This window comes from Sus scrofa, chromosome 14, assembly GCF_054392235.1.
Source record: "Sus scrofa isolate SSC_HxYL_T2T_F1_AM1 chromosome 14, Sscrofa_HxYL_maternal_Yorkshire_Landrace_v2.0, whole genome shotgun sequence".
In the NCBI taxonomy this organism is placed as follows: domain Eukaryota; kingdom Metazoa; phylum Chordata; class Mammalia; order Artiodactyla; family Suidae; genus Sus; species Sus scrofa.
Window position 1 is genome coordinate 50854063 of NC_139396.1, and position 27664 is coordinate 50881726.

The 27664-nt window shown below is 50.1% G+C and overlaps 2 protein-coding genes and 1 long non-coding RNA gene across 3 annotated transcripts in view; 1 reads left to right on the top strand and 2 right to left on the bottom strand.

Annotated features, from left to right (window-relative positions):
• Positions 1 to 27664, bottom strand: part of LOC146396545 (uncharacterized) — a 179840-nt gene that overhangs the window by 56992 nt on the left and 95184 nt on the right. The window lies entirely within an intron of this gene.
• On the top strand, positions 33 to 11208 carry CDK2AP1 (cyclin dependent kinase 2 associated protein 1). Its single transcript, NM_001190166.1, has 4 exons — positions 33 to 342; positions 4807 to 4904; positions 6805 to 6931; positions 10409 to 11208. The coding sequence occupies exons 1-4, from the start codon at positions 288 to 290 to the stop codon at positions 10474 to 10476; spliced, it is 348 nt and encodes a 115-aa protein (NP_001177095.1). The 5' UTR covers positions 33 to 287; the 3' UTR covers positions 10477 to 11208.
• MTRFR (mitochondrial translation release factor in rescue) lies at positions 11155 to 27530 on the bottom strand. Its single transcript, XM_001928287.7, has 3 exons — positions 27386 to 27530; positions 16638 to 16940; positions 11155 to 14776 (listed from the first exon to the last, which is right to left on the bottom strand). Exons 2-3 carry the CDS (start codon positions 16917 to 16919, stop codon positions 14450 to 14452), a joined length of 609 nt encoding a protein of 202 aa, XP_001928322.3. The 5' UTR covers positions 16920 to 16940; positions 27386 to 27530; the 3' UTR covers positions 11155 to 14449.

Genomic DNA, 27664 nt, shown 5'->3' on the forward strand with positions numbered 1-27664 from the left:
GGCCCGGGCCGGCCCCGCTGGCTCCGCTCAAAGTTTGCGGCCGCCCCTGCGCCCGCGCGCCCGCCCGATGTATGGGTGATATACTGCAGCGGGTGTCAGGGTGAGGGACGGCCATATTTGCCGGTGCGGCCCGAGCCGTCAACAACAAAAAGTGCGCGGGAGCTCGGCGGGCGCACGGACGGGCGCACGGACGCCGGGGCCGCCTCGCCGCCGTCCGGCCTCGCCGCCGCCGTCGCCCTCGCGGGCCTGGCCCCGCTGCGCCCCGGCGCGCCCCGCCGCTCGGGGGGATGTCTTACAAACCGAACTTGACCGCGCACATGCCCGCCGCCTCCCTCAACGCCGGTAAGTGAGTGCGCCCTGCGGGCCGCGTGCGCCGCGCCCCAAGTGCGGCCAAGTTGAGGGCCCGCGCGCCCGGCCCCGGCCCCGGCTCCCGGGGACCCGCGGCGGCCGGGGGTGGCAGGCACCGGGTCCCGGCCCGGGGCAGCGGGGCCGCCGCCGCCGCCGCCATGATTCTGGCGCCCACGCCGCCAAAGTTCGCTGGTGCGCCCTGTGCCGCGCCGGGCCTCGGGCCGGGCCGGGGCCCGGGGCGCTGGCTGCCGCCGCGGTCCCCCCCACGCCGGCGGCTGAGGGCTCGCGGGGAGCGCGGCGAGCGAGGGCGGGGGAGGCTTTCTCGGCTCCGTTTTCCTCCGGCTTTTGGGCGGCTCGGCGAGGGCCCCTGCCGGCGGGAGTCGGGAGCGGCCGGGCCGCGCGGGGAGCGGGGCTCCGGGAGCGGGGCGCGGGCCGCCCTTGGGGAGCGGGGGTCAAGCCCGGGCGGGGGCCGAGACTGCTGCGTGCACGTGAGCAAGGTTAGGCCACGCGCGGCAGCGCTGCGGGGTGGCGAGCGTGCCAAGTGCAGCCCGCCCTGAGGGCCCGGGGCCGCTGGGGTCACCGGCGGTGCAGGGGACATCATCGGTGGCGGCTCGGCCTGGCGCGTGGGAGCGGGGTGCCCAAAATGGGGCTCGCGGCAAGGTCCCCTCAGGCGTGTGCGGCAGAATGAGCGAAGTTGAAGACCCGGGGTTTCGGAGTGCCTGCAGGCGGAGGGTGGGGGCGGCATTTCGGCCTGGGGCCCGCATTTCGGGGCCCCGCATCTTGAGCCCCCAACTCTGGGTTTGGAAGGTCCCCTCCCGCAGAAGCCTAGGGGCCGTCCTCTCCCTTCCTTGGGGCTGGAACTGGACGGTCCCAGGAAACTCCTCCAGAAGTTGTCAGGCAGCTTTAGGCTGTGTCCAGGGTCTCCTCCCAAGGACGAAAGGCACCGGGGGGAGGGGAGGGTAAAATTGTGGGGTTCGGGGGTGATTTGCTCTTTCCCTTCACTATAGCCCTTCTCCTTTGGACTCTTGGTGGGAAACAAACTTCCAAAAAGCTAGGCGCGTGGGGGCGTGGGGGGGTGTGATTGGCGGGGAGGAGACTGGCGTCTCTGGTCCGAAATGCCACGCTGGCAGTTGTCCGAAAGTTTTGAGCCTTGTCTCCAAATGGTTGACTCCATAACTCCAAAAATCCTATAGGGGACCCAGAAAAGCAATGCATGTAAATAAATAAATATTTATTTATTTTTTAACTTCTTAGACACAGATTGGGGAGTGGAAAGGGTTAAGATTCAGGATGTGATTGGGTGGGGGATAGCTAAGTTGGTCAAATGTGGGCTCTAAGCCTCAAGAGCAAACAGCCACTATTTTCTCTTCAAATGTTCTCACCTCTTCTGGGGTCTGCAAACCTTATAAAGACAAGCTTTGCTGCCTGTAGTATTTCTCACTGCCTCCTTCATCTGACTGTGGTAAGGATGGAGGGTCTTGCTGCTGCCTGTACAGGTGGGATATCTCAGGCCTGCCCTGGTACAGCTGAGGCAGGGACCCTAAACTGGGACCTTTGGGGACTGGGGTCACGGTGGCAGAGGCAGCCACTCAGCACCCCTGAAGTCCTGTTCTGGGCTGGCTAGCACCTGTGCACAGATTTTCTTCTTTCTCCTCTGGTGAACTCCAGGAGGAGTGCTGAGGTCCCCAGATCTGTGGCAGGCTGCTCCCCTCCCTGTGGACCCCTTTGGAAAGCCCGATCTCCCCCTGCCATTTGCATCCAAGATGGACTCTCCGCTGCCGCTCCTCCGGCTTCCTTGTCATCATCCCTCACGCCCTCCAGCCCTGCCTCCTGCTCGCGAGTTGCCAAGCCGCGGCCTGGCCGGCAGTGGCAGTGGCTGAGTTAGACAAAGCCCCTGCCTCCCCGCCAGAGAGCCCCCCCAGGCGCCCCAAGTGGCGGGAAGGCCGCCAGCTCCCCAGGCCCAGGCTGCTCTTTGTCTGGCGTGGGGGTGGGGAGCCGCGCCTGGCCCCAGGAGCTGCTGGCCTCTGCCAATCCCTCCCTCAGCTCTGGGCCCTCCCTGGTCCCCCGCACACTGCGCACATTGTCTGCGATGCTCCGAGACGGCCGGCCAGCCGTGCTCACGCCCAGTCTGGTTTTCTCCGTGGCCTTCGGCAGCCGCTGGCCCTCCCTGTATCTGCGGGAAGGAGTGGGCATGAGTGGAACTCAGGGCCCTTCTGCAAACTCTCCCTAGGGCCACAGATACCCTCCCCGCCAACAGCAAGTGAGGCCACTGATTCGGGGTCCCTACCACATCACCCAGGGCAAGTCAAGCCCTGGGCTGTTTCCCATCTCCCCCTCCCTCCACACCCCTAACCAAAACGTGGGGGCTCTCCTTCCTCCCTCTTCCCAGAGCTCCCCTAAGACCTAACCCCAGCATTGCGGAGGAGTAGGAGCTAGAGCCTTTAGACATTCTATTAGGAACCATTGCCTCAAACTGACGGATAAACTGAGGCCCAGAGAGGGAAGGGCCTTGCCTTAAGTCACACAGCTGAACTGGCTCCTAGTCCAGGCCCTTGCCTGTAGGAGAGAAGGTGGGGTCAGGGAGGCAAGAAATGCAAAACAGCAATAAGAGGAGGAGGACAGGTGTCCAGCTCACCTCCTGCCAGGGAGTTGGAATCTTCTAGATGCCTCAAAGTGCTGAACAGTGCAGTTCACCCCCCACCCCTCGCCCCCAGTCTTGGCATTTAGCATCCTGGCCTTACAGAATGGTGTAATACCTTGTAGTGGCCAGGACTTGAACCTGGGCCTGGGATGGCGAAGCCTGAGCTACCCAGACCGCACTCACCACCCACATCAGAAGATCAGGAAATTGGGGTTTGGTTGATGTGGTGAGGAGACCTGGGGTGTGGGGGACACCCGCCCTGCCACACCTTCTTGTGTTCTGGACACTGCACACTCACAGTTGCCTCAGACAGAGGTCCCACATGTGCTCACGTGCTTGTAGTTCCATACCACAGGTGTTTCAGCATCGCTGCTCTAGAGGTGTGGCAGTGAGGCTCCGAGCAGCACAGCGCTGTGCCCAGTCTGCAGCCTAGAGGTGGCAGAATCCATGTTTCCTGACTGCACATCTTGTGCTTGAGCATAAATCCGGGCCCCAGTGGAAAAATTCCAGGGCAGGCTTGAGATTGGGTATGGGGCTGTCCCCAGCTTCTGGACAGAGGGACAGGTAGCCGCTTCTGCACTGTGTGGCCTGGGGCAGTGCCCACCCTCTCTGGTCTGTGTTGCTCTCTCTCCAGGGAGGGGCTCCAGGGCTCCTTCCAGTTCTATCAGCCTGAGCTCCTGACTTCCTTCCTCCCTGCCCCTCCCCTTGCCCACACCAGATGAGCAGCTGGTCGGTTTGGCCGGCCTGGCACCAGCTGTCCATCCCCGGGGCCAAGTCTGCAGAGCCTGCTGTGTGCGTGAGAGAGGGACCGTTTGGCTCTGGGGGCGGCAGGCAGAGGGGAAGCTGCTCCCCGGCCAGGCGTGGAGGCAGGCGGGCAGCTGCTGAGGAGGGCTAGGTAAATTCTCCATGGTTACCGCTGTTTGTAATTCTGCAGGACATCCTTTACCCGCTAATGGCCACTCGGACGCCATTACGGGTCTGCATGCTTCCAGCTACTGAGCTGGAGCTGGAAAATTCCCTGTTGAGCATCTCCCAACTGCCATCTGGGAGACTCCATTCTGGGCCTGGCCCTGGCCCCACGTGGCCCCTCTGCTGCGGGCCAGTGTCTCCCAGTAGGGTCTGACCCCTCCTCTCTTGGGGTGCAAGCCATCTGGGCATAGACTCAGACTGTCAAGACTCTTGTCCCCTCTTTGGGGAGAGGCGACAGGAGCTCAGAGGTAAGGGACTTGTTTGAGGATATGCAGGCTGGGATGTACTCCAGATTCCTGACTTTGTATCTAGAACACCAGTCCCCTGCTAGGGTTGGGTCTCAGAACCTCTCGACTGTCCCCCATCTTCCTCACGATATAGTCCAGCAGAGGTTAGGGCACAGAGGAAGTATTAGCCCAGGAGCAGGCCAGCCTTAGTGGCAAGTGGGCTCCTGTGGCAGGCTTGTGGCTCTAGGGTATCAGCCTCTGGGGAGCAGGACCCAGGGAAAGGGGACTTGCAAGGGTTAGGCAGGAAACAGCAGCAGATTTCATCTTTGGTACCAATCTAGACTGAATGGATGGGAAGGATTTCTGTGTTTGATTAGCAATGTCTGCTGTGGTGGTTGGCGTATGTGAAGATCAGGAGCCTATTAGCTATATTTTACCATCAATCATCTAGGCTGCTTGTCAGCCATGGCCAAACCAGGAGCAAGAGTAGGGTTCTCTGTCCTTGGAGATAAAAGAGTACTGTTGATGGCTTGAGGCCTGAGCAGGAGGACTGAGAGTCCTCACCTCTGGTACAGTTAGCCAAGGCTACTTGATTATTAACTCCTGTCTCCTTCCCCGTAGCTGGGAGTGTCCACCCGCCCTCCACCAGTATGGCGACATCTTCACAGTACCGCCAGCTGCTGAGTGACTATGGGCCACCATCTCTAGGCTATACCCAGGTACAGCAGGGGGGGTGATGCCCAGGGGGAGGGGCTCTGAGGGCAGCCTGGGCCCTGAGGGGGAGCTGTGGAAGGAGTAGAGATGAAGGAATGGAGCGGTCATCTGAGCCTCCTCAACTCAAGGCTAGGGCTTCAGAACAGAGGGGTGATGGGAGTTCCCTTATAGCTCAGTGGGTGAAGGATCTGATGCTGCCACTGCAGCGGCCTGGGTCACTGCCATGGTGCGGGTTCAATCCCTGGCCTGGGAACTTCCACATGCTGCATGTGGGAGGCTGGAAACTCCAAGAGCCACAGTCCTCTTGGGACCACCAGCCCACATATGTCCCTGGGGGTTTTCATGCTTTGTTCCTAGGGAAGTGAGGTATGGCCTCAACTCTTGCTCTGAGCTTGGATAGAGGCTGGTGTCAGGGGGTGCCCATTCCCACTCATTCCCCACAAGGTTGTGGCCCCGTCAGAGAGGTGGGGGCTCATGTCCTAGTGGAGTCCGGGTGGGTTTCATAGAGAGCTGGGGGCCCCTGAGTTTCACACCTGGTTCCACCAGTTACAGGACCATGACCCCTACTTGGCAACCTTGCCGAGACTTGGTCTTCCCACTGGGTTGGGGGGCCATCAGTGGAGAAAGCCAAGGAAGTGGTGCCCCAAGGGCCCTCGGTGCCTGGGCTGCCAGCTGTGAGGTTCTCCCCTGTAGTGGCTGGAACTCATGTTCCGAGGTCGCCATGGAGGCCAGCCTCTGGGATAAGGTGGCGGCTCTTGGCCATGCCCCGCCAGGCTGTCCTAGCCCCCAAGGGGAAGTGGGCGCGGACCCCTTTGAAGAGGCGGTGGTGGGAGGACGGTGTCAAGTGTGGCCTGGATAGGCCCCACAGTGCCCTGGCTGTGAGGCAGCGGCCAGAGGAGAGGAAGGGCCACGGATTCCGGAGGAGGCTCCTGGAGGATGCTGAGGAACAGGACAAGGAGAGGAGGAAGGATTGGGAAGCCAAGAAACAGGCAGCAGAGGAGGGAGGAGCAGGCGAGGGTCTCCCGGTCAGGACACAGCTGCTCTGATGCAGCTGTGGGGAGGGGGACGGGAGAGGGAGGGTTGGGGTGAGGCCCGAACTGGCAATCTCCGCCCACAGCCAGGCAGGAACCTGGTCTCATTGATCTGGGTGTTTCCTCAGGCTGCTAGGGGTCTGGAGAGAAAGTTCTGTGCCGTGGGCCCTGCCAGTAGGGGAAGATGGATGAATTAAACATATCTGGGGCTCTGGTGGTTTTTATAGTCCTGCCAAACCAGGTGTGGCCTCCATCTCGTCCACTCACTCCGTCCCTCAAGCCCGTCCATCCTGCTCCTTCCTAGGAAATTCCCAGTGAACCCTTTCCTGTTGACAAGCCAGTCTTTTTTTTTTTTTTTTTTTTTTTTCTTCTTTTTTCATTTAAGATGATAACAGCTTTCTGTAGACTGCTGGGTGGTTTCTCTGAGTGCATAGGGACTGTAGGGAGTGCCGGCTCCTGGTCTGTAATTGTCCCCCAGAGAGGACGAACCTGGCTCTAGCAGAGGCAGGAACCTTGAGAGTTTAGGCCAGGCCACTTTCCCTCCACCATCTGCCCCTGCCCTTGCGAGACTGGCACGTGGTGGGGCCTTGACCATGGCATTGGGGTCAGGTTGGGCTCAATCTATCTGAACTACTTTTTTTTTTTTTTTTTTTTTTCCTCTTTTAGGGCTGCACCTGTGGTATATGGAAGTTCCTGGGCTAGAGGTTGAATCAGAGCTGCAGCTGCTGGCCTACGCCACAGCCATGGCAATGCCAGGTCCTTAACCCACTGAGCGAGGCCAGGAATTGAACATGCATCCTCATGAATTCTAGTTGGGTTTGTATCCCACTGAGACACAATGGGAACTCCCTGAACCCTTTCTTTCTGATTCTAGGGAACCGGTAACAGCCAGGTGCCCCAGAGCAAATACGCTGAGCTGCTGGCCATCATCGAAGAGCTGGGGAAAGAGATCAGACCCACCTATGCAGGCAGCAAGAGCGCAATGGAGAGACTAAAACGAGGTAGGTCATGGGCCTGGACTCCACTGTCAGGTGACACTTTGCTTCTGGCCTAGTAACTGTCTTGAAAGATTTTCTCTCTTGAAAATGGAGGATGATGGACAGGAGAGTACCCCGCAGCACAGGACACAGGGGTTCCTGCCCTGTTACAGAATTACCCTTGGATGTGGAGGCATCAGGCAGCATGACTGGGTCTGTGGAGTGTAGACTGTCCTGAGGATCTGACAGGAAGGGTCTTGGTGGCCAGTTGTCAGATGGGGTGTCTAAGAAGGGAAGCCCTCGCCCTGCATGCTTCCCTGGGGTAAGGGTGGGTCCATCTGTCTTAGAAGGGAGTCTAGACCCAGATGGTACAGCTCTGCCCCAGGCCTGCTCTGCTCCCTTTGGCCATAGCTGGCCCCAGGGAACCCCAAGCCACCCAGTACAACAGGCTTCTCCTCTGGGCAAGGCCAGTGACTGGGGGCTGCAGGGTCCTCTGCTGTCCTCTTTTGGAGCAGTGCCCCAGGAGGCTGTGGTCTGTGCTAGTCTGGGGAGGGAAAGCAAGTAGGCTTTGAAGTTATTTCTTTTCTTTTTCTTTTTGTTGTTTTTTTTGCCATTTCTAGGGCCGCTCCCTCGGCATATGGAGATTCCCAAGCTAGGGGTCTAATCAGAGCTGTAGCCGCCAGCCTACGCCAGAGCCGCAGCAACGCAGGATCCGAGCCGCGTCTGCGACCTACACCACAGCTCATGGCAACGCCAGATCCTTAACCCACTGAGTGAGGCCAGGGATCGAACCTGAAACCCCATGGTTCCTAGTCGGATTCATTAACCACTGAGCAGCGACAGGAACTCCTGAAGTTATTTCTTGATTAGAGAGGGAGGGCACTGGAGGATGGTACCACAGGAAGAAGGTATTGCACGTGAAGATGTGACTGGCCAGCTGACTTCAGCAGGCAGTGAAATAGGTTGGTTGGGAGTGGAGGGGAGAAAAGGATTTCTATTTTAGAAGGTGGTGGTTCAGAATGTGGTGGCTTATGTGTGAATTTAATTTCAGGAGGGATTCGGGTTTTTTTGTTTGTTTTTCTGAAGGTCAGAGAAGTAACTTTGGAGAAATAGGAAAGGGAAACATTTCTTAGTTATAAATCTGGGGTGTACGGGGTGCTGCAGTTGCAGCCGTGACTTCAGTGATGGGCAAGGCTGATTGAGGTCAGACCCCTACCCAAAGCAGTGGCCTTTACCCAGTTCATGACTCCTTTGTGAAGAGACTAACCTGTTTTGGAACTGGGTTGGGTAATAAGAGCACAGGTGTGGGGAGGGGGACTGGTAGTTAGAGGCTGGAACGAAGAGTGCGTGGAGGAGGGAGGGAGCTTACCTCCAATCCAACCCTGGGGGTCAGGTGGGCATCATGCCACCCAGTCCTGGTAACTGGGGTGTTGGTTACCAGATTGGAGATGCCTGGGAAGATGCTGGACCCCAGAGACTGTCTGACAGGTGATCTGCAGCCACCCAACAAAGCCAGCAGTTCAAGTCCATGCCTGGATACACCTAGTGATTGCGCCAGGGCAGCTAGGGCACATCCTGGGGAAGCAGCTGGTCCCACAGTCACCCTGACCAGAAGCTGAGCAGGCTTGCCAAGTTTATGTCATAGCAAGTAAAAAGGGTCATAGGGCAAGAGGGAGTCAGGCACCAAGAGGAGCCAAGACTGTTTTTTGTGGTTTTTAATGGTGAAGAAAAAGAAAGATGTTGTGACATGTAAAAATGATGTGATATTCAGACTTTAGTGTCTCTAAGTATTGTTGGAACGTAGCCACACCCATTGCTTACATAATGTCTGCTGCTGTTGTCACGGTAGAGTGGAGTAGCTGTGACAGTGGCTATACAGCCCCCCCTTTAAATTAAAATATAGTTGATTTACAGTGTTGTGCCAATTTCTGCTATACAGCAAAGTGACCCAGTCATACATATATATGCATTCCTTTTCTTATATTATTTTCCTTCATGGTCTATCCCAAGAGGCTGGATATAGTTCCCTGTGCTGTACAGCAGGACCTCCTTGCTTATCCATTCTAAATGGAATAGTTTGCATCTACTAACCCCCAATTCCCCCTCCATCCCACTCCCTCCCTCTGCCTTCCCCCTTAGCAACCACAAGTCTGTCCTCTGTCTGGGAGTCTGTTTGTATAGCCCTTTACAGAAGGTCTCAAAGCTCAGAAGCTCTGGGGGATAAGATTTGTAAGGTGGGGACACCTGAGTGATTTGAGGAGTCACTCACTTCCATTGCCCTCTGGGGGTCAGCTCTTAGAAGGAATAGGTTCTCTGATCTTGGATTTCCCAGCCTACAGAACTGTGAGAAATAAATGTTTGTTGTTTAAGCCACCCAGACTATGGTACTCTGTTGTAGCTGCTCAAAATGACTAAAATAAAGGGATTTTTTTTTTTTTTAGTCTGGAAAAAAAAAAAAGGAATAGATTCTCTTGTGCCTATTAAAATGAGATCAATGTTTCATGAAGTTGAGTAAAGCCTGCCCTCCCCCTCCCAAAGAAACCCAAGCAAACAATAGATAACTCCCAAACCATAGAGATAAAAGATGATGGGCGAATAATAGTGGAATAGATGCTGCAGGTCCCCTGGGGGAAGGACGAAGCAGTGGACCAAGTGAGTAGTTCTCTTGTACCTGAACCAGGCAGGCTGTGACACTGCCAGGTCCTTTCTAGACTTTAGAAAAAATAATGATTTGAGGGCATGGAATCTCCAGAGGGTTTGGCTTAAAGAACTGGGGTGGAGACACACTTACTCTTGTCATCTGGATGGTAACATAGTTTGAATAGGGAGTAATGAAAAGAGCTTCCTGGTTGTCACCTTGAGCACAGAATGAGATTTTTAAAAGAGGAGTTTTGGCTTTGAGGGGTGGGGTGGGATTTGTTAGAGCCTTTTATTTATTTATTATTTAAAGTCTTTTGTTTGTTTGTTTTGGCCATGTCCATGGCATGCGGAAATTTCCTGGGCCAGCAGTCAAATCTGCACCAAACCACAGCAGCAACCCGAGCCGCAGCAGTGACAACACCAGATCTTTTTTTTTTTTTTGTCTTTTTAGGGCCACACCTGAGGCATATGGTGGCTCCCAGGTGAGGGGTTGAACTGGAGCTATAGCTGCTGGCCTACACCACAGCCACACCAGATCTGAGCCATGTCTGCAAGCTACACCACAGCTCATGGCAACGCCGGATCCTTAACCCACTGAGTGAGGCCAGGGATTGAACCTGCGTCCAGTGGATACTAGTTGGGTTTGTAACCCGCTGAACCACAATGGGAACTCCAACAACATGGGATCTTTAACCCACTGAGCCACCAGGGAAGTCCCCTTAGAGCCTTTAATGGCTCTAGTACTTGAGTCATTGGACGCAGGTTTCCTCTGGTCTGAGGGCTTCATGGCTGGCTGTGAAAGGACCCTCCCCCTTCCGCAGTGGGTGCCACTGCTAATGCCCGCCTCTGCTTCTCTTCCAGGCATCATCCACGCTAGAGGCTTGGTGAGGGAGTGCTTGGCTGAAACGGAACGGAACGCCAGGTCCTAGCTGCTTTGTGAGCCTGGAAGGTTTCCCATCTTCTTCCCAGAGAAGTTACAGTTCATCTCCCTTGCTCAGATGAAACTTTGTTTTCAACATGGTAACAATCTGGTTTCTCCTTCCTACTGTCCCTCCCATGGTTCATTAGGCTCTGAACCTATAGTCTCTAAGATTTGAGAAAAGATTTTGCAGTTGATTAGGATTTACATTTTAAATAGGAACTACCCAGGTGTTTGTTTTTTAAAGAATTGATTCAAAAGATGCACGTAAAAGTTACCTATCTTAAAGCAAACTAGTTTGCCCCCAAGATACAGGTGTCTGGCTCTCCTCTTTTGAAGTTATGTTACCAAGATTGTTCTCTGTTCTTTTTTGTAAACTGATACAACTTGAACGGTTTTTTTTTGTAGTGTGGACTGACAGCACACACTTAACCTAGTAGCTGGTCCCCTTGTTTGCCATACAGTGTAGATTCTGCTTATTGTAACTTCTTTTTTGCTTAAACATTTGCATGACTCCTAGGTGCTTTGAAGTCAGTTTTTAAAATGCACAAGTTATAAATACAGAAGAAAGAGCAGCCTCCCAAACCAAACCTAACAGGGACCCCCGAAATTATTCCTAAGACTGTACTGTAGATTTCAGTTCTGCCTTTCCTGGAAGTTGATCCAAACATCTGGAAGAAAATGAAACTGTTTGCATCTTTGTATTTATTACTTGATGTAATAAAGCTTATTTTCATTAACAGCTTGTATTAAGATGTGGGTTTCTTGAATTCTTGGTGCTTTTTTTTTTTTTTTTTCTTATCTTTTTCTTTTTAGGGCCTCACCCACGGCACATAGAGGTTCCCAGGCTAGGGGGTGAATTGGAGCTACAGCTGCCAGCCTATGCCACAGCCACAGCAACGTCAGATTTGAGCCCCATCTGTGACCTACACCACAGCTCCTGGCAACGCCGGATCCTTAACCCACTGAGCAAGGTCAGGGGTCGAACCAGCAACCTCACAGTTCCTAGTCAGATTCATTTCTGCTGCGCCATGACGGGAATTCCTCTTGGTGCTCTTTTTAAGAACAGCTCCTCAGTGAGAGGGGCAAGAGGCCTGTCAAAGGGCATTTTCCGTCCAGCTGAGAAACATTTGTGTGACAATGTCAGCAGCACACCAGCCAAGGACATTGGACACGATGAGCTGGGATCAGGCAAAGCTGCACTATGGGTGCATTTTTTTTTTTTTTTTAAGGGCTGCACCTGCAGCATATGGAAGTTGCCAAGCTAGGGGTCAAGTTGGGGCTGCAGCTGCTGGCCTATGCCACAGCCACGCCAGATTTGAGCCATGTCTACGACCTGTGCCACAGCTCACAGCAACACCAAATCCTTAACCCAATGAGCAAGGCCAGGGATCAAACCTGCATCCTCATGGTAACAAGTCAGATTTGTTTCCACTGAGCCACAAGGGGAACTCCCTCCTCTTTTTTTTCATTTAATGCAGCCATGAAACTTGAGCTGGCTACTTTATGCCATGCTTAGTGGAAGAACTACTTGCCCCGGTACTGGGAAAACCAGGTTGCCTTGGATGTATTGAGGATCCATGTGGTGGTCTAGAGCAGTGCCTTCCAAAGGGACTTTGAGGTCATCTTGACTGTATTCCTTAGGCACTGATCCCCATGTGATGAGGATTTAGTGTGGTGAGGGCTGGCCTGAGACAAAGGAAGGAGATTGTATAGGCAAGAGGCCAGGTCTTAGCCATGGCAGCTCGAAAGGCTAGAGACGGGTCAGCTTGTCTGCATCTCCTTCATGTGCATGATAGGTAATTCAAAAAGGTTCGGGAGGAGTTCCCACCATGGTGCAGTGGTTAACGAATCTGACTAGGAACCATGAGGTTGCGGGTTCGATCTCTGCCCTTGCTCAGTGAGTTAATGATCCGGCGTTGCCGTGAGCTGTGGTGTAGGTCGCAGACGCGGCTCAGATCCTGCGTTGCTGTGGCTCTGGTGTAGGCTGGCAGCTACAGCTCCGATTAGACCCCTAGCCTGGGAACCTCCATATGCCACGGGAGCGGCCCAAGAAACGGCAAAAAGACAAAAAAAAAAAAAAAAAAAAAAAGGTTCAGGAAAGGAGATGGAAATCGAAGCCTGTTCCTCCTATCGGAGGCTCCCCAGATTCCCTTCCACTATTAAGGTTTCTTGTGTACCATTCCAGATACTTCAGTTGGTGGCTGCCTTCTAAAAGGAGGTTGGAACTTGGAAGGGCCCTGTACACTGCAACCAGAGGTCTAGAGAGCCTTGCATAGAGCTAAACTTCCAAACCAGGCCACTGCAAGGTGAGAAGAGCCCTAACTGGCTTCCTACAGGTAATCTATTGGGATGCATGCAATCTGGCCGTCACTGAAGAAGTAAAGCAAATTCTATGCCTTGACAGTGGCCTTCTCTTGCTGTGTTTCCCTACTGGGTTTTTGTTTTTACTTTATTTTTTTCTTTTTGCGTTTATTTTTTTCTTTTTGGCTGTGCCCAGGGCACATGGAAGTTCCCCGGCCAGGGATCTAACCTGCACCACAGCAGTGACAACGCTGCATCCTTAACCCCCTGCACCACCAGGAAACTCCTCCTTACTGGTCTTATGCGTAAACTCCAAGTGTGTTCTAACAAACCAAGCTACTAACCATGCCTAAAAATTCCTAAACAATTTGTAAGGTCACATCCAGCTTGAGGGATAGTATCAAGCAAATTCACAAACAAATAAGGTTTCTGAAACCTCATCTCTTATAAACCTACTACTTGTAAATTGGCATCTGAGCATGATATGTGTATTTCCACATCAGAGGTTACTGGTCAACAGTGTGTTAAGCTAGCTGGAGAGAGGGGCAAGTAACTTACTAACTTGTAAATCTTTCAGCATCTTGTTTTCTTTTGTTCTCTTAACCTGACATTAAGGCAACTGACACCTATATATCACTGAGCCTTAACCTCCCAGGACATGACAAGGGGGCACTAAATGCTATTAATGTTTGACCAGTTCTACATTTTTACATTAAAAAACCCCTTATCAGTATTTCCCTGGTGTGAGAGCAGGTTAAGGATCTGGCATTGTCACTGCAGAGGCTTAGGTCACTGGAGTGGGTTTGATTTTGGCCTGGGAACTTCAGTAATGCCACAGGCATAGCCACCCCTGCCAAAAAATTTCCTTTTTTGCCCCCTTTTTATGGTTGCATGTGTAGCATATGAAAGTTCCCAGGCCAGGAGTCAAATTGGAGCTGCAGCTGCAGGCCTATGCCACGGCCACAGCAACACAAGATCCGAGCTGCATCTGGGATCTACACTGCAGCTTGAGGCAATGCTGATCCTTAATCCAATGAGTGAGGCCAGTGATTGAACCTGCATCCTTGCAGACAGTATGTTAGGTTCTTAATGAGGCTAAGCCATGACTGGAACACCAAAAATTCCCTTATTAACGCTTTTTAAAAAATTTTTTCATTTCTTACTTTTGATAATAAAAAAGACAGTCACACAAATGTTTAGCTTAAAAGGTGACATCCTTCTTACTACTGCCCAGGTCAAGAAATAGAACTCTTTAGCTGCCCAGAAGCTCTTCCTAACCCTGCTTCACAACCACCACCTTTCCTCCCTCAAGAAGTTCGCTGTCCATCTAGAGCAATGACCTCCTGGTGTGTCTTAATAGGTTTTTTTTTTCTCCCTCTGGGTCTCACCCGAGGCATATGGAGGTTCCCAGGCCAGGGGCTGAATCAGAGCTGCAGCTGTCAGCCATGGCCATGCCAGATCCGAGCCACATCTGCGACCTACACTACAAGCTCCCGCAACACCGGATCCTTAACCTATTAAGTGAGGCCAGGGATTGAACCTGTGTCCTCATGGATGCTAGTCAGGTTCATTTCTGCTGAACCGTGATGGAAACTCCTCTCTTTATAGTTTTATTCTCAAAGTATGCATCTCTCTATAGTTCATCTGTTACTGAGAAACCTTGCTGTCCCTGGAGTCTGTCACATGGTCTCCTTCAGAGGCGCTGTCACAGCGCTGGTGGTGGGGCTCACCCCGCCATCCCTGGAAGCGTCTGGCACGTTCTTCCAGTCAGAACTCGCGGTCCTTTCTCTGGGCACATTTTTACTTGATTCCCATTGTTCTTTCAGGAGTTTCTTTTTCTCTAGTGTTTCCTTTGCTCTTTTTTTCCTCTCTTGCTTTCTCTTCTCTGCCTCTCGTTTTTCTTTGTAAACAGGACTGTTTTCACCATTGTAGAAAACATCCACTTTCTCTTGCAGGATTCTCCGAGCTAGCTTTCTGTTTTGGTCAACGGATCTTGTCTGGTGACACTGTAAGAGATAATATTTCATAATGTGAAAGCCAGTGTGTTCTGGGTGGGACCTTAGGAATCATTAAAGTCAACCTAGTCCCTTTCGAGTTGGGGACAGGCCCCCAGAGGCAAAGCCACTTGTCCAGAGTCCTGGTGGGTCAGTGACAGGGCAAAGGCTGTACCCTTTCCAGCTTCTATTAGGCCCCTGCCCTTTCCCACACCCCAGTTGTATTATGTGGCTTTCACTGTGACTGTTCCATTATTAGGAGTGTTGTTTTATTTAGACGAAACAAGAGCTTTCAAGGAACTTAAAGTCCCCAAATAATTTTCAACATCAAATATATCTAGCTTGTGGCCAGGGAACAAGCCTATTGTGCGTACCCTTTATAAATGTAAACTTCTGTCTGAAGGAGGAAAATAGCCTCTTTATTACCAGATGACCATCATATTCACTATGTAATATCTCTGTTATTTTGGGCAAATGCCTTAAAAGGTCTTTGACAAAAGACAGCCTGTGACGGAGTTCCCGTCGTGGCGCAGTGGTTAACGAATCCGACTAGGAACCATGAGGTTGCGGGTTCGATCCCTGCCCTTGCTCAGTGGGTTAACGATCCGGCGTTGCCGTGAGCTGTGGTGTAGGTTGCAGACGAGGCTCGGATCCCGCATTGCTGTGGCTCTAGTGTAGGCCGGTGGCTACAGCTCTGATTCAACCCCTAGCCTGGGAACCTCCATATGCCGCGGGAGCGGCCCAAGAAATAGCAACAATAACAACAACAACAACAACAACAACAAAAGACAAAAGACAAAAAAGACAAAAAAAAAAAAAAAAAAAAAAAAGCCTGTGAAATTAGGGTAAAAGAATAGCACTAAAAGCAAATTTGGAGTAAATTACATAAAATAAACAAATTAACTCTGTCAGGTTTCAGAATTTTACTTGTTTCACTTTTTTCAAGGAGGAGAAGAAAAGTGAGGTTTTAACTTATAGGCCCTTGGCTCAGAAATGTGGCAGTGAAAAACACCTGTTAGGAATAGTGTTTGGGTTCTGGGCTGATTCCTGCAGCTGTAGGAACCTCTTTGTGCCTCAGGTCCCACACCATGAGTATGGGCTTGTGAGGACTGAGAGTTAAGTCAAATGTGAAGTTGTTAGAACAGTGCTGACCACGTATTCATGTGACACGGAAGTGTTTGCTAATAGTACCACTAGTGTAGACCTGCCTCTGCTATCCACCTCGCCACAAGGCAGGTGCTGCCTCCAGGGCCCTCAGGAAATGGAATGGACTGGCAGTTCCCCAGGGGCAGCAGGGCTGCCACCAAACCAGGAAACCAGAGAAAGCACTGCACCATTCCTAGAGGTTCAGACTCTGTTGACAGCTGGCAATGGTCTGATCAGAGGCTGGTTTTGTTTTAAGGTCTACAGGCAGCTGCGCCCGGCGGATTTTTTTTCTGATGGCTGAAAATTTGCCTCCATCATCTCAGTCCTCCAGGAGGGTAAATGTCAGTGACATTTACCAAAGAGGGAATGGGGGGACACGGAGGATGTGATCATCTGAGTAATCAGGCTAGGGGCTGAGACTGTGGGTGGACTGCTTGGGGACTAGAGCCCAAAGCAGTGCCACTGGGCTCTGCAGCCACCCAGCAGCCCAGTGGCTCAACAACTGTGGGGCCTGCCAGGTTCAAGGATGGAAACAATAAGAGCCTGGCTACAAAGGATCCTGGAAGGAGGCTCCTGAGGCTTCGGAGGCCCTCCCTGGGAGGAGTACACAAGGTGGGGCACCAGATCCCCAGTCCCTCTGGTGCTGGGGCCACAATGAGAACATGTGTCAGCTGCTCATCATTTTCACTTGGGAGAGATTGGGGACCCCGCCACCTCCTTTCTCTACCTTGACCACGATGCCCGAGGGGATGTGCCTCAGCACCACGCAGTTGCTTGTTTTGTTGGTTGCCTGGCCCCCTGGACCATGTCCTTTTACAAACTGCTCTTCAAGTTCACGCTCATCCAGGGAGAGCAGAGCAGGGCGGTCCTTCTTGCCTGCTGCCTGCACTGGAGCACCTGCTGTTCCCGGGGTTAGGAGCGCCGGCTTTTGGCAGAGCCTGAGCCCCCTTGGCACCGTGCATATCCTGGCCAGGTGGGCGGGAAATCGGAGCAGACCCGAGGTGCTCATAGCGGCTCTACTGCTCAGAACCTGAATGGGACAGAAAGGACATTCCTTCAGCCTGGTTTGCTCTCAAGATTATACTTCAGGTTCTAAGACCATCTTTTTTTTTTTCTTTTTACATATGCACCTGTGGTATATGGAGCTTCCCAGGCTAGGGGTTGAATCAGAGCTACAGCTGCCAGCCTACACCACAGCCACAGCAATGCCAGATCCGAGCTGCATTCTGTGACCTATGCTGCAGCTTGTGGCAATGCTGGATCCTTAATCCACTGAGCAAGCCAGGGATCAACCTGCATCCTCATAGATACTAGCTGGGTTCTTAACCCACTGAGCCACAACAGGAGCACCCTAGACCACCTTTTCTGAACCACTTCAAGCGAAAGCCACCCATCTGGCTGGTGGGGATTTAGAAAATTGGTGCAGGCAGGTTACTCAGCAACACACACTTCCCTCCAGCCTTGCATCACCTACCATGGTTGGGCTCAGCAGTACATGCCCTGCCAACTGATAAACAGTTTCTTATTAGGGGCCAAAAATATCTTCAAAGCACCCAAAGATGCTGCTTTCTCAGGAAGGAGGGGGTTTGAGTGTGAGAGTCAAAAGAATAGGGCTGTAATTTGATAAGAAAATATTACATAGTACATCAACCAGGAATTAGAATCCGAGTCAAGTGACATTATTTAAGCGTATGAGAGTCTTTGAAATCAAAATGGAAAGACGACAGTATGTGCTAGTCTATTTTATAGCTGAGCTTAAACAGTCTGACACAGTAAATATCACTATCAATCAATGTCATGATTTTTTTTTTTTTTTTTTTAATGTTTCCAGTTTCATGGATTTGAATAGGAACATCTGTTCCCTCGGAAGCTCTGCCAGTAACATGATCCAACTGGTACTCATCATGAGAACTACCGAGTCAATGGATTTTTTTTTATGAAGGTGCCTGGTATTTAGGTTCAAAATACCATGCAAGGTATAGAGAGGGATGTGAGGTCAATGAGAGCTAGACGCTGCCTTCGTGGAGCTCACAGTCTAGTCAGAGAGAGAAGCTATTGAAAAAGAAAGTGGTAGGTGCTGAACCAGCCACCTCGGTAACTATCCGAGCCCAGCCTAAGGCTGAAGGGGCTTAGCAGACAAGAGAGTAGTACAGAGAATGAGGGCCGGAGGGTATGGGGACTCCCACACGCCTCTGCTTCTGTTCCAAGGTGAGGAAGGCAGGGGATCTGAAAGGGATCACCTCTTTCCCGAGACTACATGCTCCCCACGTGAACAGGGAGGGGGCAGTCACAACCCGTTTTCTCATCTGGAAAATGGGGGAATAGCCCTCTTCCCACGTCCCACGCAGGCTAAGTGTGAAGTCAGAGGAAACTGTATTCCAGAAAGGGCTTTGTTGATAGCTCTGAAGGCAGGAGGCTGGTTTTGAGCAAAATCCCTGTCCCCCAGGTGGATATGGGGAACTGCAAAGGTGCCACTTGCTTATACTTCCTGACTGAGGATTATGCAGGCCCTGAAAACGGCCTCCTGTGAAGGTGCCTGATATTTAGGTTCAAAATACCATGCAAGGTATAGAGAGGGATGTGAGGTCAATGAGAGCTAGACGCTCTACACAGCTTCTCTTACCACTTGAACCCTTGTAAATTCTAGCTCGTGGCAACTGGTCTCTCATACAGATAGGAACCGGCGTTTCCCTACACCAACTTCTGCAGCCAAAAGGAACGTCACATCCACCAGATTATGTCACCAGCTTTCTCTAGGCTCATTTACCTTGTGCCCACCAACAGTTCTGACTGCTAACATCCATGGGGCCCAACATCGATCTCTAGATAAGCACTCAGGAGGCTTACTGCAGACAAATGCTGTTAGGCCTTGCTTCTTTCCAAATAGGAGCATTTCCTGTTACCTGAAACCTGAAATTAAGCCTATCTTAATTATCAGTATGGATGACAGTGGTGGTGTTTAGAATGGATATGGTATTCTTCATCTCTATCTCTACTATTTCTATGGAAAATAAATATAATGAGATGTACTTTTCAAGCCTTACCCCAATGCTAGTTTTCAATTCTATGATTGTTATGAGGGTTTGAACTTATACCACCTTCTTTTTTTTTTAGGGCCACACCCGCGGCATATGGAGGTTCCCAGGCTAGGGGTCTAAAAAGAGCTACAGCTGCCGGCCTACACCACAGCCACAAAAACATCAGATCCGAGCCTTGTCTGCCACCTACACCACAGCTCACGGCAACACTGGACCCTTAACCCACTGAGTGAGGTCAGGGATTGAACCTGCATCCTCATGGATACTAGTGAGGTTCGTAACCTGCTGGGCCACAATGGGAACTTCCTGAACTCAAACCTTTGTGAAAAATATGATGTTGGGCATGTTCCGTCCCAGCGGGTGATAACTGAGGTGGTCTTGGTCGGTAAGGTGCTCTGTGGCTACCCAGGGAGATCTTTTGAAAGAGTAGGCTGGTGAAAGTGGTGCTTTAAAAACAGGTTTTGTTTATTGGGTGTGACATACTTCAGTGTATCCTCAGGAAAAGATACACAAACGATAAGCCCAGGCACTTTGAAATCTCTGAAACAAAGAATCTGTTCTCCTCTCAATAAGCCTAAGTCAGTGTCCAAAGTTTCCCTCCCCTTATATCTGCTTCCAGTCCACAGACAGAATTCCTCTCTGTACCAGGCAGTGTCTAGTCCCTGGATTAGGTTTATGATGGAAAAGGAGCCCAGTGCCTCCCTTGGGCCTTCTCTTCTGTTAGTAAATCTGACCAGGCAGGACAGTGGTAGGATACAGTGCAGTGACAAAGAAAGGAAGCAGGTCTGAGACAGGGCGAAACTCCCAGACAAAGGGTGGAGAGGAGAACACTTTCATCAGCTGCTTTGTCACCAGCCCACGGGGCTTCAAATCTAGCCGGCTGTCCTACTTCGGAGCTGACACGCACACGGGAAGGCCTCGCGCCCGATTGGAGTTCAGGAAGGCCCCCAGTGTCCAGTTACCGGCTGCTTTGTTTAACAGCTAATTCCGACAGCCAACCGGATGATTCCAAATACTTTTAGTATCTCCTGGGGCTCTGGCTCTACTCCAGCGACAGCTAAAAATGACAAACAGACCCAAGGTTCCACTTCCCCAGAGCCCAGAGGAGAATATGGACTGATTTCAGTTTTCGTGATATCCATACAGCAACCCATAGTCTTTGGGGAACAATAAAAACTCAAATGACAGCTCATCGAGACATTAAAAAAGAGAAAAAGAAAAATGGAAGCAAGCAATGTGTGTAAGGGGAAGCCAGCAGGCATGACCGTGTGCCTGGCTTACTTGCCGCCTCTCCACCCTGACTGGCCTCAGCTCTGCTTTTCCTTGGAGGGCCACGTCTGCACCGAACAGCTGACTGCCATCTAAGTTAAAGCATCTTGGTCAAGTTAGAGATAACATGGCCTTTAGGGTGGGGGATGTTCGTTTGTCCAGTGAATATTTTCAGGCGTGGGCCTCAGCATAAAGGTACAGGCCAGAGCCCAGGATGGATCATGTGCTGTAGAGCAGCGGTTCTCCAACTTCACCGCGCCCCCCCATGCCCCCCGACTGCTGGTCCCTGGGAGTCCAATTAGGTGCCTTTTTTCCTGACTGGACCCTGCCGGCACACGGTCCCTCCTCTGGCTCCCACAATCAGCCCAAACCCAGACAGATGCCTGGCAAACAGAAGGCATGTTCACCTCTAGACTGTGGCAGGTGACAGGAGCAAACAATCGGATTTCAACTGGACACAGTGAGGTGAGGCTTATTTTAACAACACTCAAAGGCTCTGGAGAGCTGTAAGGGGGCCACTGCCTTTCCTTTGTGCCTGTGACAGAGAGAGGATACTTGATTCTGTTTTCAGGAAGGCATAGGATTTCAATCTCTGGATCCACCTTCTGGATGCCATTTGCCTAAAATCCACTGTTGAAATACAGATGTGGAGATTAGCCGAAATGGGTGCTTTAGGAAGGATGGTTGTTAAAGCTCTCATGGCTCAAACTTTCACAAACAGAAAACCTCCCAGGGGTCCTGTTAAACAGGAGACGGCTCGTTAGGTCTGGGATGGGGCCTGAGAGCCTGCACTTCTAACCAGCTCCCAGGTGAGGCGGTTGCTGCCTAAGTCCTGGCTCTGGGGCCTGACTGCCGGATGGGAACCCTAGGATCGTGATGGCAGTGATGGAGACGGAGAATGTGGCAAAGGAAGACATTTAGAGAAAAGAATTAAATGACTATCGAGCTGAGCTAAAAGAGAAGGTGAAATGGTCACAAGGGGATTGAGAAACTGGGTCATCTGAAAAAAGAACACCAAAAACGCTGCTTCTGTTACATTAATGTTCTAGAACAGCAATGTCCAATAGAAATATAGTGCAAGCCACATGTGAAATTCTAAAATTTCTAGTAGTCACAGTCAAAACTGTAAAAAGTGACCGATGAATTGATCTATTTAATCCAACATAGCCCATGTATTATTCTAACATGTAATCAATATAAAAACTTAGTGATATTCTTTTCATATGAGGTCTTCAAGATTTGAGGTGTGGTCTCACTCCCAGCACATGTCAGTGTGGACTAGCCATGCACACCAGTGGCTACTGCACCGGCTGAGGTAGCTTGAGAACCCTGCTACTCAGAGTGTGGTCCCAGGGCAGCAGCAATGGCATCCCCTGGGAGCTTGTCAGGAGTGAAGGCCCTCCGGCCCTTCCCCAGACCTTTGAAATGAGAACTTGCATGTTCACTGTATCCTCACTTGACTCAGGGGAACATTGAGTTTTGAGCAGCAGAGGACACAGGAATTAGCAAGTTCTTCCAGCTGCTAGGACAGACAATTTTTTTTTTTTTTTTTTTTTTAGGGCCGAACTCTCAGCTTATGGAGGTTCCCAGGCTAGGGGTCAAATCAGAGCTATAGCTGCCAGCTTACACCACAGCCATAGCAACGCAGGATCCAAGCTGCGTCTGTGACCTATACTACAGCTCAAGGCAACACCGGATCCTTAACCCACTGAGTAAAGCCAGGGATCAGACCTGCGTAGGACAGACACTTTTTGTCTTTTTTTTTTTTTTTTCTTTGCCCTTTCTTGGAGGTTCCCAGGCTAGGGGTCCAATCGGAGCTGTAGCCACCGGCCTACACCAGAGCCACAGCAATGCGGGATCCGAGCCGCGTCTGCGACCTACACCACAGCTCATGGCAACGCCGGATCGTTAACCCACTGAGCAAGGGCAGGGACCGAACCCGCAACCTCATGGTTCCTAGTCAGATTCATTAACCACTGCACCACGACGGGAACTCCCGGACAGACACTTTTAAAAGCTATTGTTTCTGGAGTTCCCGTCGTGGCTCAGTGGTTAGCGAATCCGACTAGGAACCATGAGATTTTGGGTTCGATCCCTGCCCTTGCTCAGTGGGTTAAGGAACCAGCATTGCCGTGAGCTGTGGTGTAGGTCGCAGACCTGTTTTGGATCCCACATTGCTGTGGCTGTGACGTAGGCCGGCGGCTACAGCTCTGATCCGACCCCTAGCCTGGGAACCTCCATATGCCACGGGAGTGGCCCAAGAAATGGCAAAAAGACAAAAAAAAAAAAAAGCTATTGTTTCTTAGGTGTGTAATATTTCCAAAGCTGAGCTCAGAATTCGGGAGTGCTGATTACCTGCTTAGTCATGGTCCTGTTTCTCCCGCCCCCATAAGAAGATAAAATAGGTCTGACAACAACGACCTAATCAATGGTGAAGGACCTAACACAGTGAGCTTGAACAGACTGACTTGCAAGATTAAGCTTTACAAAGACAACACGGCCACCCCATGGCACCAGAAGCTAAGTGAGAGAATGATTTTCTGGGAACTGCTTAATAATAATTTGTTTTAAAATTGTGTTAGGTGCTCCTTATTGAGTGGGAGTTAAGATAAAGCAGGCTTTCTCTCTCTTTCACGTCTAGCTCATCCTCCTGTTCTAGCTGCCCAAAATCCTTAGGAGGGCTGCAACACCTCCCCAAACAGAGCCATGGGGAATTTTAGCTCAGGCTTGAAACAGACTCTGTCATTCCCTAGGCTGGGGGATCTACACCTTCACCCACAGTAAGTGTTTCCAGAGAGCTATTTCTCAAATAAGAAAAGCAGAATAGATGGAGCAGGAAAGGGCAACAGAGCTGTCATCCTTGATTTGGGGGGTTTGGTCTTCATTTAATAGGCTTGCTGCTGCACAGTTCAAGAGACAATGAATGAAGTAAAGAGAAAAGCTTTCAATTCATAAAATACCAACATTCTGTTCTGCTTTTCTTCTTAAAACAGAAAACTTCAAAGCCACAATTACACCTGTCCTATTTGGATGCATCACTGTGATTCTGTTCTATTTATGGCATCTCACAGGAACTTTATAATTTATCAACTACACTATTAAAATAAGACCGCAATAACAACATTCCACATTTTCCTCTCAAAGTCTCAAATACATTATTACCACTAATGATGTGTATTTTTTAAGGACTTACGTTTTCAAAGCATGTTCAAATACATTATTGTATTTCATACAAACATAGGAAAAAAGGAATGCATATTTCCTGAAAAGGATTATTTCAGGAAGACTTATTTTGGAAGAATATTAGATAATTTTAAACTAAATTTATCCTTTCTATCACTTGCTTCTTTACCTTTCATAGCATCTCCAGATTTGTTCTTCCCTAGCTCCTTAAAACTGTTAGTTCATCTTCCTCAACTTTCTCTTCTTTGGCCACAGTGTCCAAAGAAGAGATCCCACAGTTTGATGTGGGAGTTCAGTTCCCAGACTGGGGATTGAATCCAGGCTGCAGTGGTGAAGTGCCGAGTCCTAACTACTAGACCACCAGGGAACTCCTTCAACTTTCTATTCTTGTTTTGCCCGTGAAAGTCCATGCTATTTTGCTCCTCTTACTGTTTTGCCCCTGAAAGTCCATGCTGCTTTATAGTCAGCGTGACCTGTGTCAACATCAACTCCACAATTGACTCACTGTGCAACTCTGGCTGCATTTCTGCATCTGTCAAGTGGAGGCAATACCACCCTGGGAGAGAAGAAAAAGATACATGCTGCCACAAGAGTAAAATGCCTTGGCATCCTTTACTACAAAGCTCAGGAACCTTTGGCTAACATACCATATAAACCATGGTCTTACCCCATAAGCCCAATCTGAAAACTGATTATTTCATGGACTTTTATTTTAGAAGCTCAGAGTGAAAAGGTATATAGAACATGACCTGCAAACTATTTTACTTGGTATGGTCCAGTTTAAGAAATACTTGGGAGTTCCCATTGTGGTTCAGTGGTAGCAAACCCGACTAGTATCCATGAAGACTCCGGTTTGATTCCTGGCCTCGCTCAGTGGGTTAAGGATCTGGCATTGCTGTGAGTTGGGGTGAAGGTTGAAGACACGGCTCAGATCCTGCATTGCTGTGGCTGTGGTGTAGACTGGCAGTTGCAGCTCTGATTTGATCCCTATCCTGGGAACTTCCATATGCCAAAGATGTGGCTCTAAAAAGAAAAAAATACTTGGAAACCACGGAATTACTGAAGACATGCTGTTTGGTGAGGTCACAATTGTGGTCTATGAAATCAGGTACCAAAGAGATAATTATGATGCCAAGAATACAGCCTGACTTCCCAGAAAGTTCAAATTGAAAGATTAAAAACTACCTTCATCAAAGCAAGTCCTGGTTTAAATATAGAGATCTTTAAGAATTATCCAATATAGTTGGAAAAATCACGAAGGACAGGAAAGATGAAAAAAGTCATACTTAAAGATATACCTGAACATTTCCTTTCATGTTTAATGGTTGAACTAAGTTTCAGAGTTCCTCATTTTTGCTTGGAGAACTGCCCTCCCCAAACCCCTACCAATGACAAGCTGTTTGGATATAAAAATAAATGACACAAAGTAACACCCTGGTTAACAGACATGAAATGCCTCAGGCCATAAGTGGCTACTATTACTTAATAGCCCAGTCTTAACCTAATCAGAGTGAAAGTGTCAACTTGAAGCCTTCATGGCAAAAGAGAAATACTTGGGGAATATGATGTTATAAAATCATATGGTGATCATACCCTTATAAAAGGCCATAAAATAGTGGTGTAATCTTGCGTACAAGTAATGCAAAATCTCCAGTATGAGGACAGGGAGGGGGAGGGTAAATTAGATGAATCATTATTATACTCAATACATACTTGAATTTCTGAAGACTTCTACTTCTGTTTTCTATATTCAGAAATAATTTCCATGGACTTTATTTTTTATCTGTTGGCCGAGACTTCGGTATGCAGAAGTTCTCGGGTCAGGGATCGAACCCAAGCCACTGCAGTGACAATGCCGGACTTTTAACCTGCTATACTACCACGGAGAACTCCCTCATTAGCTGTTTTTACAAAGCTTTGCTATAGTCTTATTTGCAAAAGTCAATTCCCACTATGAATTTAGAAATATTAAGACCCTACCAAAGAGCTTAACCTAAATTAAAAAAATATGGTGTGTGACAAAAAAAAAAAAAAATATGGTGTGCATAACCTTACCAAAATATTTCACATCAGTTGGTTAATAACTCCATTAATCAGAATACTAGCTCCTGAACATGTTGGCTTATTAAGACATTAACAGATTTTTTTGGAAAGTTATCTAAAATCACACTGCCAGGAGCTCCCGTCGTGGCGTAGCGGAAATGAATCTGACTAGGAACCATGAGGTTGTGGGTTCGATCCCTGGCCTTGCTCAGTGAGTTAAGGATCTGGCACTGCTGTGAGCTGTGGTGTAGGTCACAGATGGGGGCTCGGATCTGGTGTTGCTGTGGCTCTGGCGTAGGCTGGCAGCAACAGCTCCCATTTGACCCCTAGCCTGGGAACCTCCATATGCTGCAGATGTGCCCCTAAAAAAGGACAAAAAACAAACAAACAAACCCACAACTATAATAATAAAAGCACACTGCCAAATACAAAAAACAAAAACACACTCAAACTAAACAAAGTCCATTTGATTTTGTAGCAAAAAGCAATGATCTCCTGTCTCCTGTATTGTTAATCTACATTACTCGATTTTTTTTTTTTTTTTTTTTTTTTTGGCTTTTTAGGGCCTCACCCTCTGCATACAGGTTTCCAGGCTAGAGGTCAAACTGGAGCTGTACCTGCCGTCCTACACCACAGCCACAGCCACAGCCACGTGGGATCCCAGCAGAGTGCAATCTACACTGCAGCTAACGGCAACGCTGGATCCTTAACCCACTGAGTGAGGCCAGAGATCAAATATGCATCCTCATGGATATTAGTCAGGTTTGTTACTGCTGAGCCACAACAGGAACTCCCCCGTTACTTGATTTTGGACTTAACATTTTTCTTGCAAGAAAACATACCTCCCTCTGCCTAGAACTGTCTCAGGAATTCCCGTTCCCATCTTTCTGTGAGTGCAAAATTCTCAAATAGAAATTTTGTAACCAACTGAAATTAGTGATAAAACTTTTGTGGGGGGGGGGGCTTGAAACATGGTCACTGAAAAGAAAGCCATGTGCTTAAAAATAATTTGATTTGGGAGTTCCTTGGAGGTCTAGTGGCTAGAATTTGGCTCATTCACCGCCTGGGGTTCAATCCCTGGTCTGGAAGCTGAGATCTTACTTCAAGCTGCTACAAGCAGTAAGCTAGAAAAAAAAAAATTTTTTTTTTTTTAAATTTTGGTTAAGTATTACACATACAGTACTGATTGGGGATTTACACAACTGGGGAGGGAGGATTTCATTTATTTAAACTTGAAATGTTTCACACATGGAGTTTCGGGTAGACTGAATTTTTACTGTTGAAACAAAATTCTAGGTATTCTTAAGAGGCTCAGATCAGATGGAAGGTCTCTTCACAGATTTGCTATTCCAAGGGCAAATATCTTCTCCATCCTGGCTTCTCAACGACAGGGCTAGCAAAGTCCCTTTCTTGTGTGCTCAGGTCACCTGAAGGGAAATCTAACAGCTAGAAGTACCTTAAAGGTTAAGAACCTTTCGTCTGAAGAATAAGAACTGAACAGCGCGTGTAAGACGGGCTGGGGGCCCACGGGGAGGGATGCGGGTTCTCCTTGGTCCTTTCAAAGGACTGGCAAGAGCAGAACACCCACCATGCCTGAAATAAGCCCTGCTGCGCACTAACAGCTCCCTAAGGCTCTGCCTAAAGAGTAAATGAGCATCGCTCATGTGCCCTCGGGCCTCGGTGGAACTGTTTTCTCCACAAAAGTGGGCTCTCCTCCTCTCCCACTTCAGGTCCGAGAAGAGCCCTTGCCAATCCCCACAGCCTAGGGTAAACCAGGTTCAGGGAAAATTTAGCTCAGGTGTCTGGGCTGGCCTCAGGTCAATGAGCTGAGCGATTCAGGGTTGCGAACTGGGAAACTCAGGGGCACTAGTTCCCAGTCCTCTCTAGGAGCCCCTGACGATCGTGGGCAATCGTGGTACCTGGCTTCTCTGCAGACGCTTACCTGACCTCAGGACTGGCCTCCCGCCACCAATGTTCTGGAGGAACCGGAATCATCGCAGGACCGGGAAAGCAAACGCGATCCCGGGCCTGCGCACGCGCGGTATTCCTGCCGCAGCCCCCGCTCACCTGAGTCCCTTCATCTTACTAACTGCGCATGCGGGAAACAGAGGCTACTTTCCCGCGTAGCGGCAGTAGGTTCCCAGAGAGCCAATCAGATGAGAGGACCTGACAGCAGCCCCGCCCCCTCTCTTTTCTCAGGCATCCGACAGCCACTTCCTTG

Coding starts and splice junctions, on each gene's coding strand:
- MTRFR (XM_001928287.7), bottom strand. CDS start 16,919: ATGAGCACCTCGGGTCTGCTCCGATTTCCCGCCCACCTGGCCAGGATA. Junction 14,777..16,637: donor CCTCGGGCATCGTGGTCAAG/GTAGAGAAAGGA, acceptor TATCTCTTACAG/TGTCACCAGACAAGATCCGT.
- CDK2AP1 (NM_001190166.1), top strand. CDS start 288: ATGTCTTACAAACCGAACTTGACCGCGCACATGCCCGCCGCCTCCCTC. Junction 343..4,806: donor CGCCGCCTCCCTCAACGCCG/GTAAGTGAGTGC, acceptor CCTTCCCCGTAG/CTGGGAGTGTCCACCCGCCC. Junction 6,932..10,408: donor AATGGAGAGACTAAAACGAG/GTAGGTCATGGG, acceptor CTTCTCTTCCAG/GCATCATCCACGCTAGAGGC.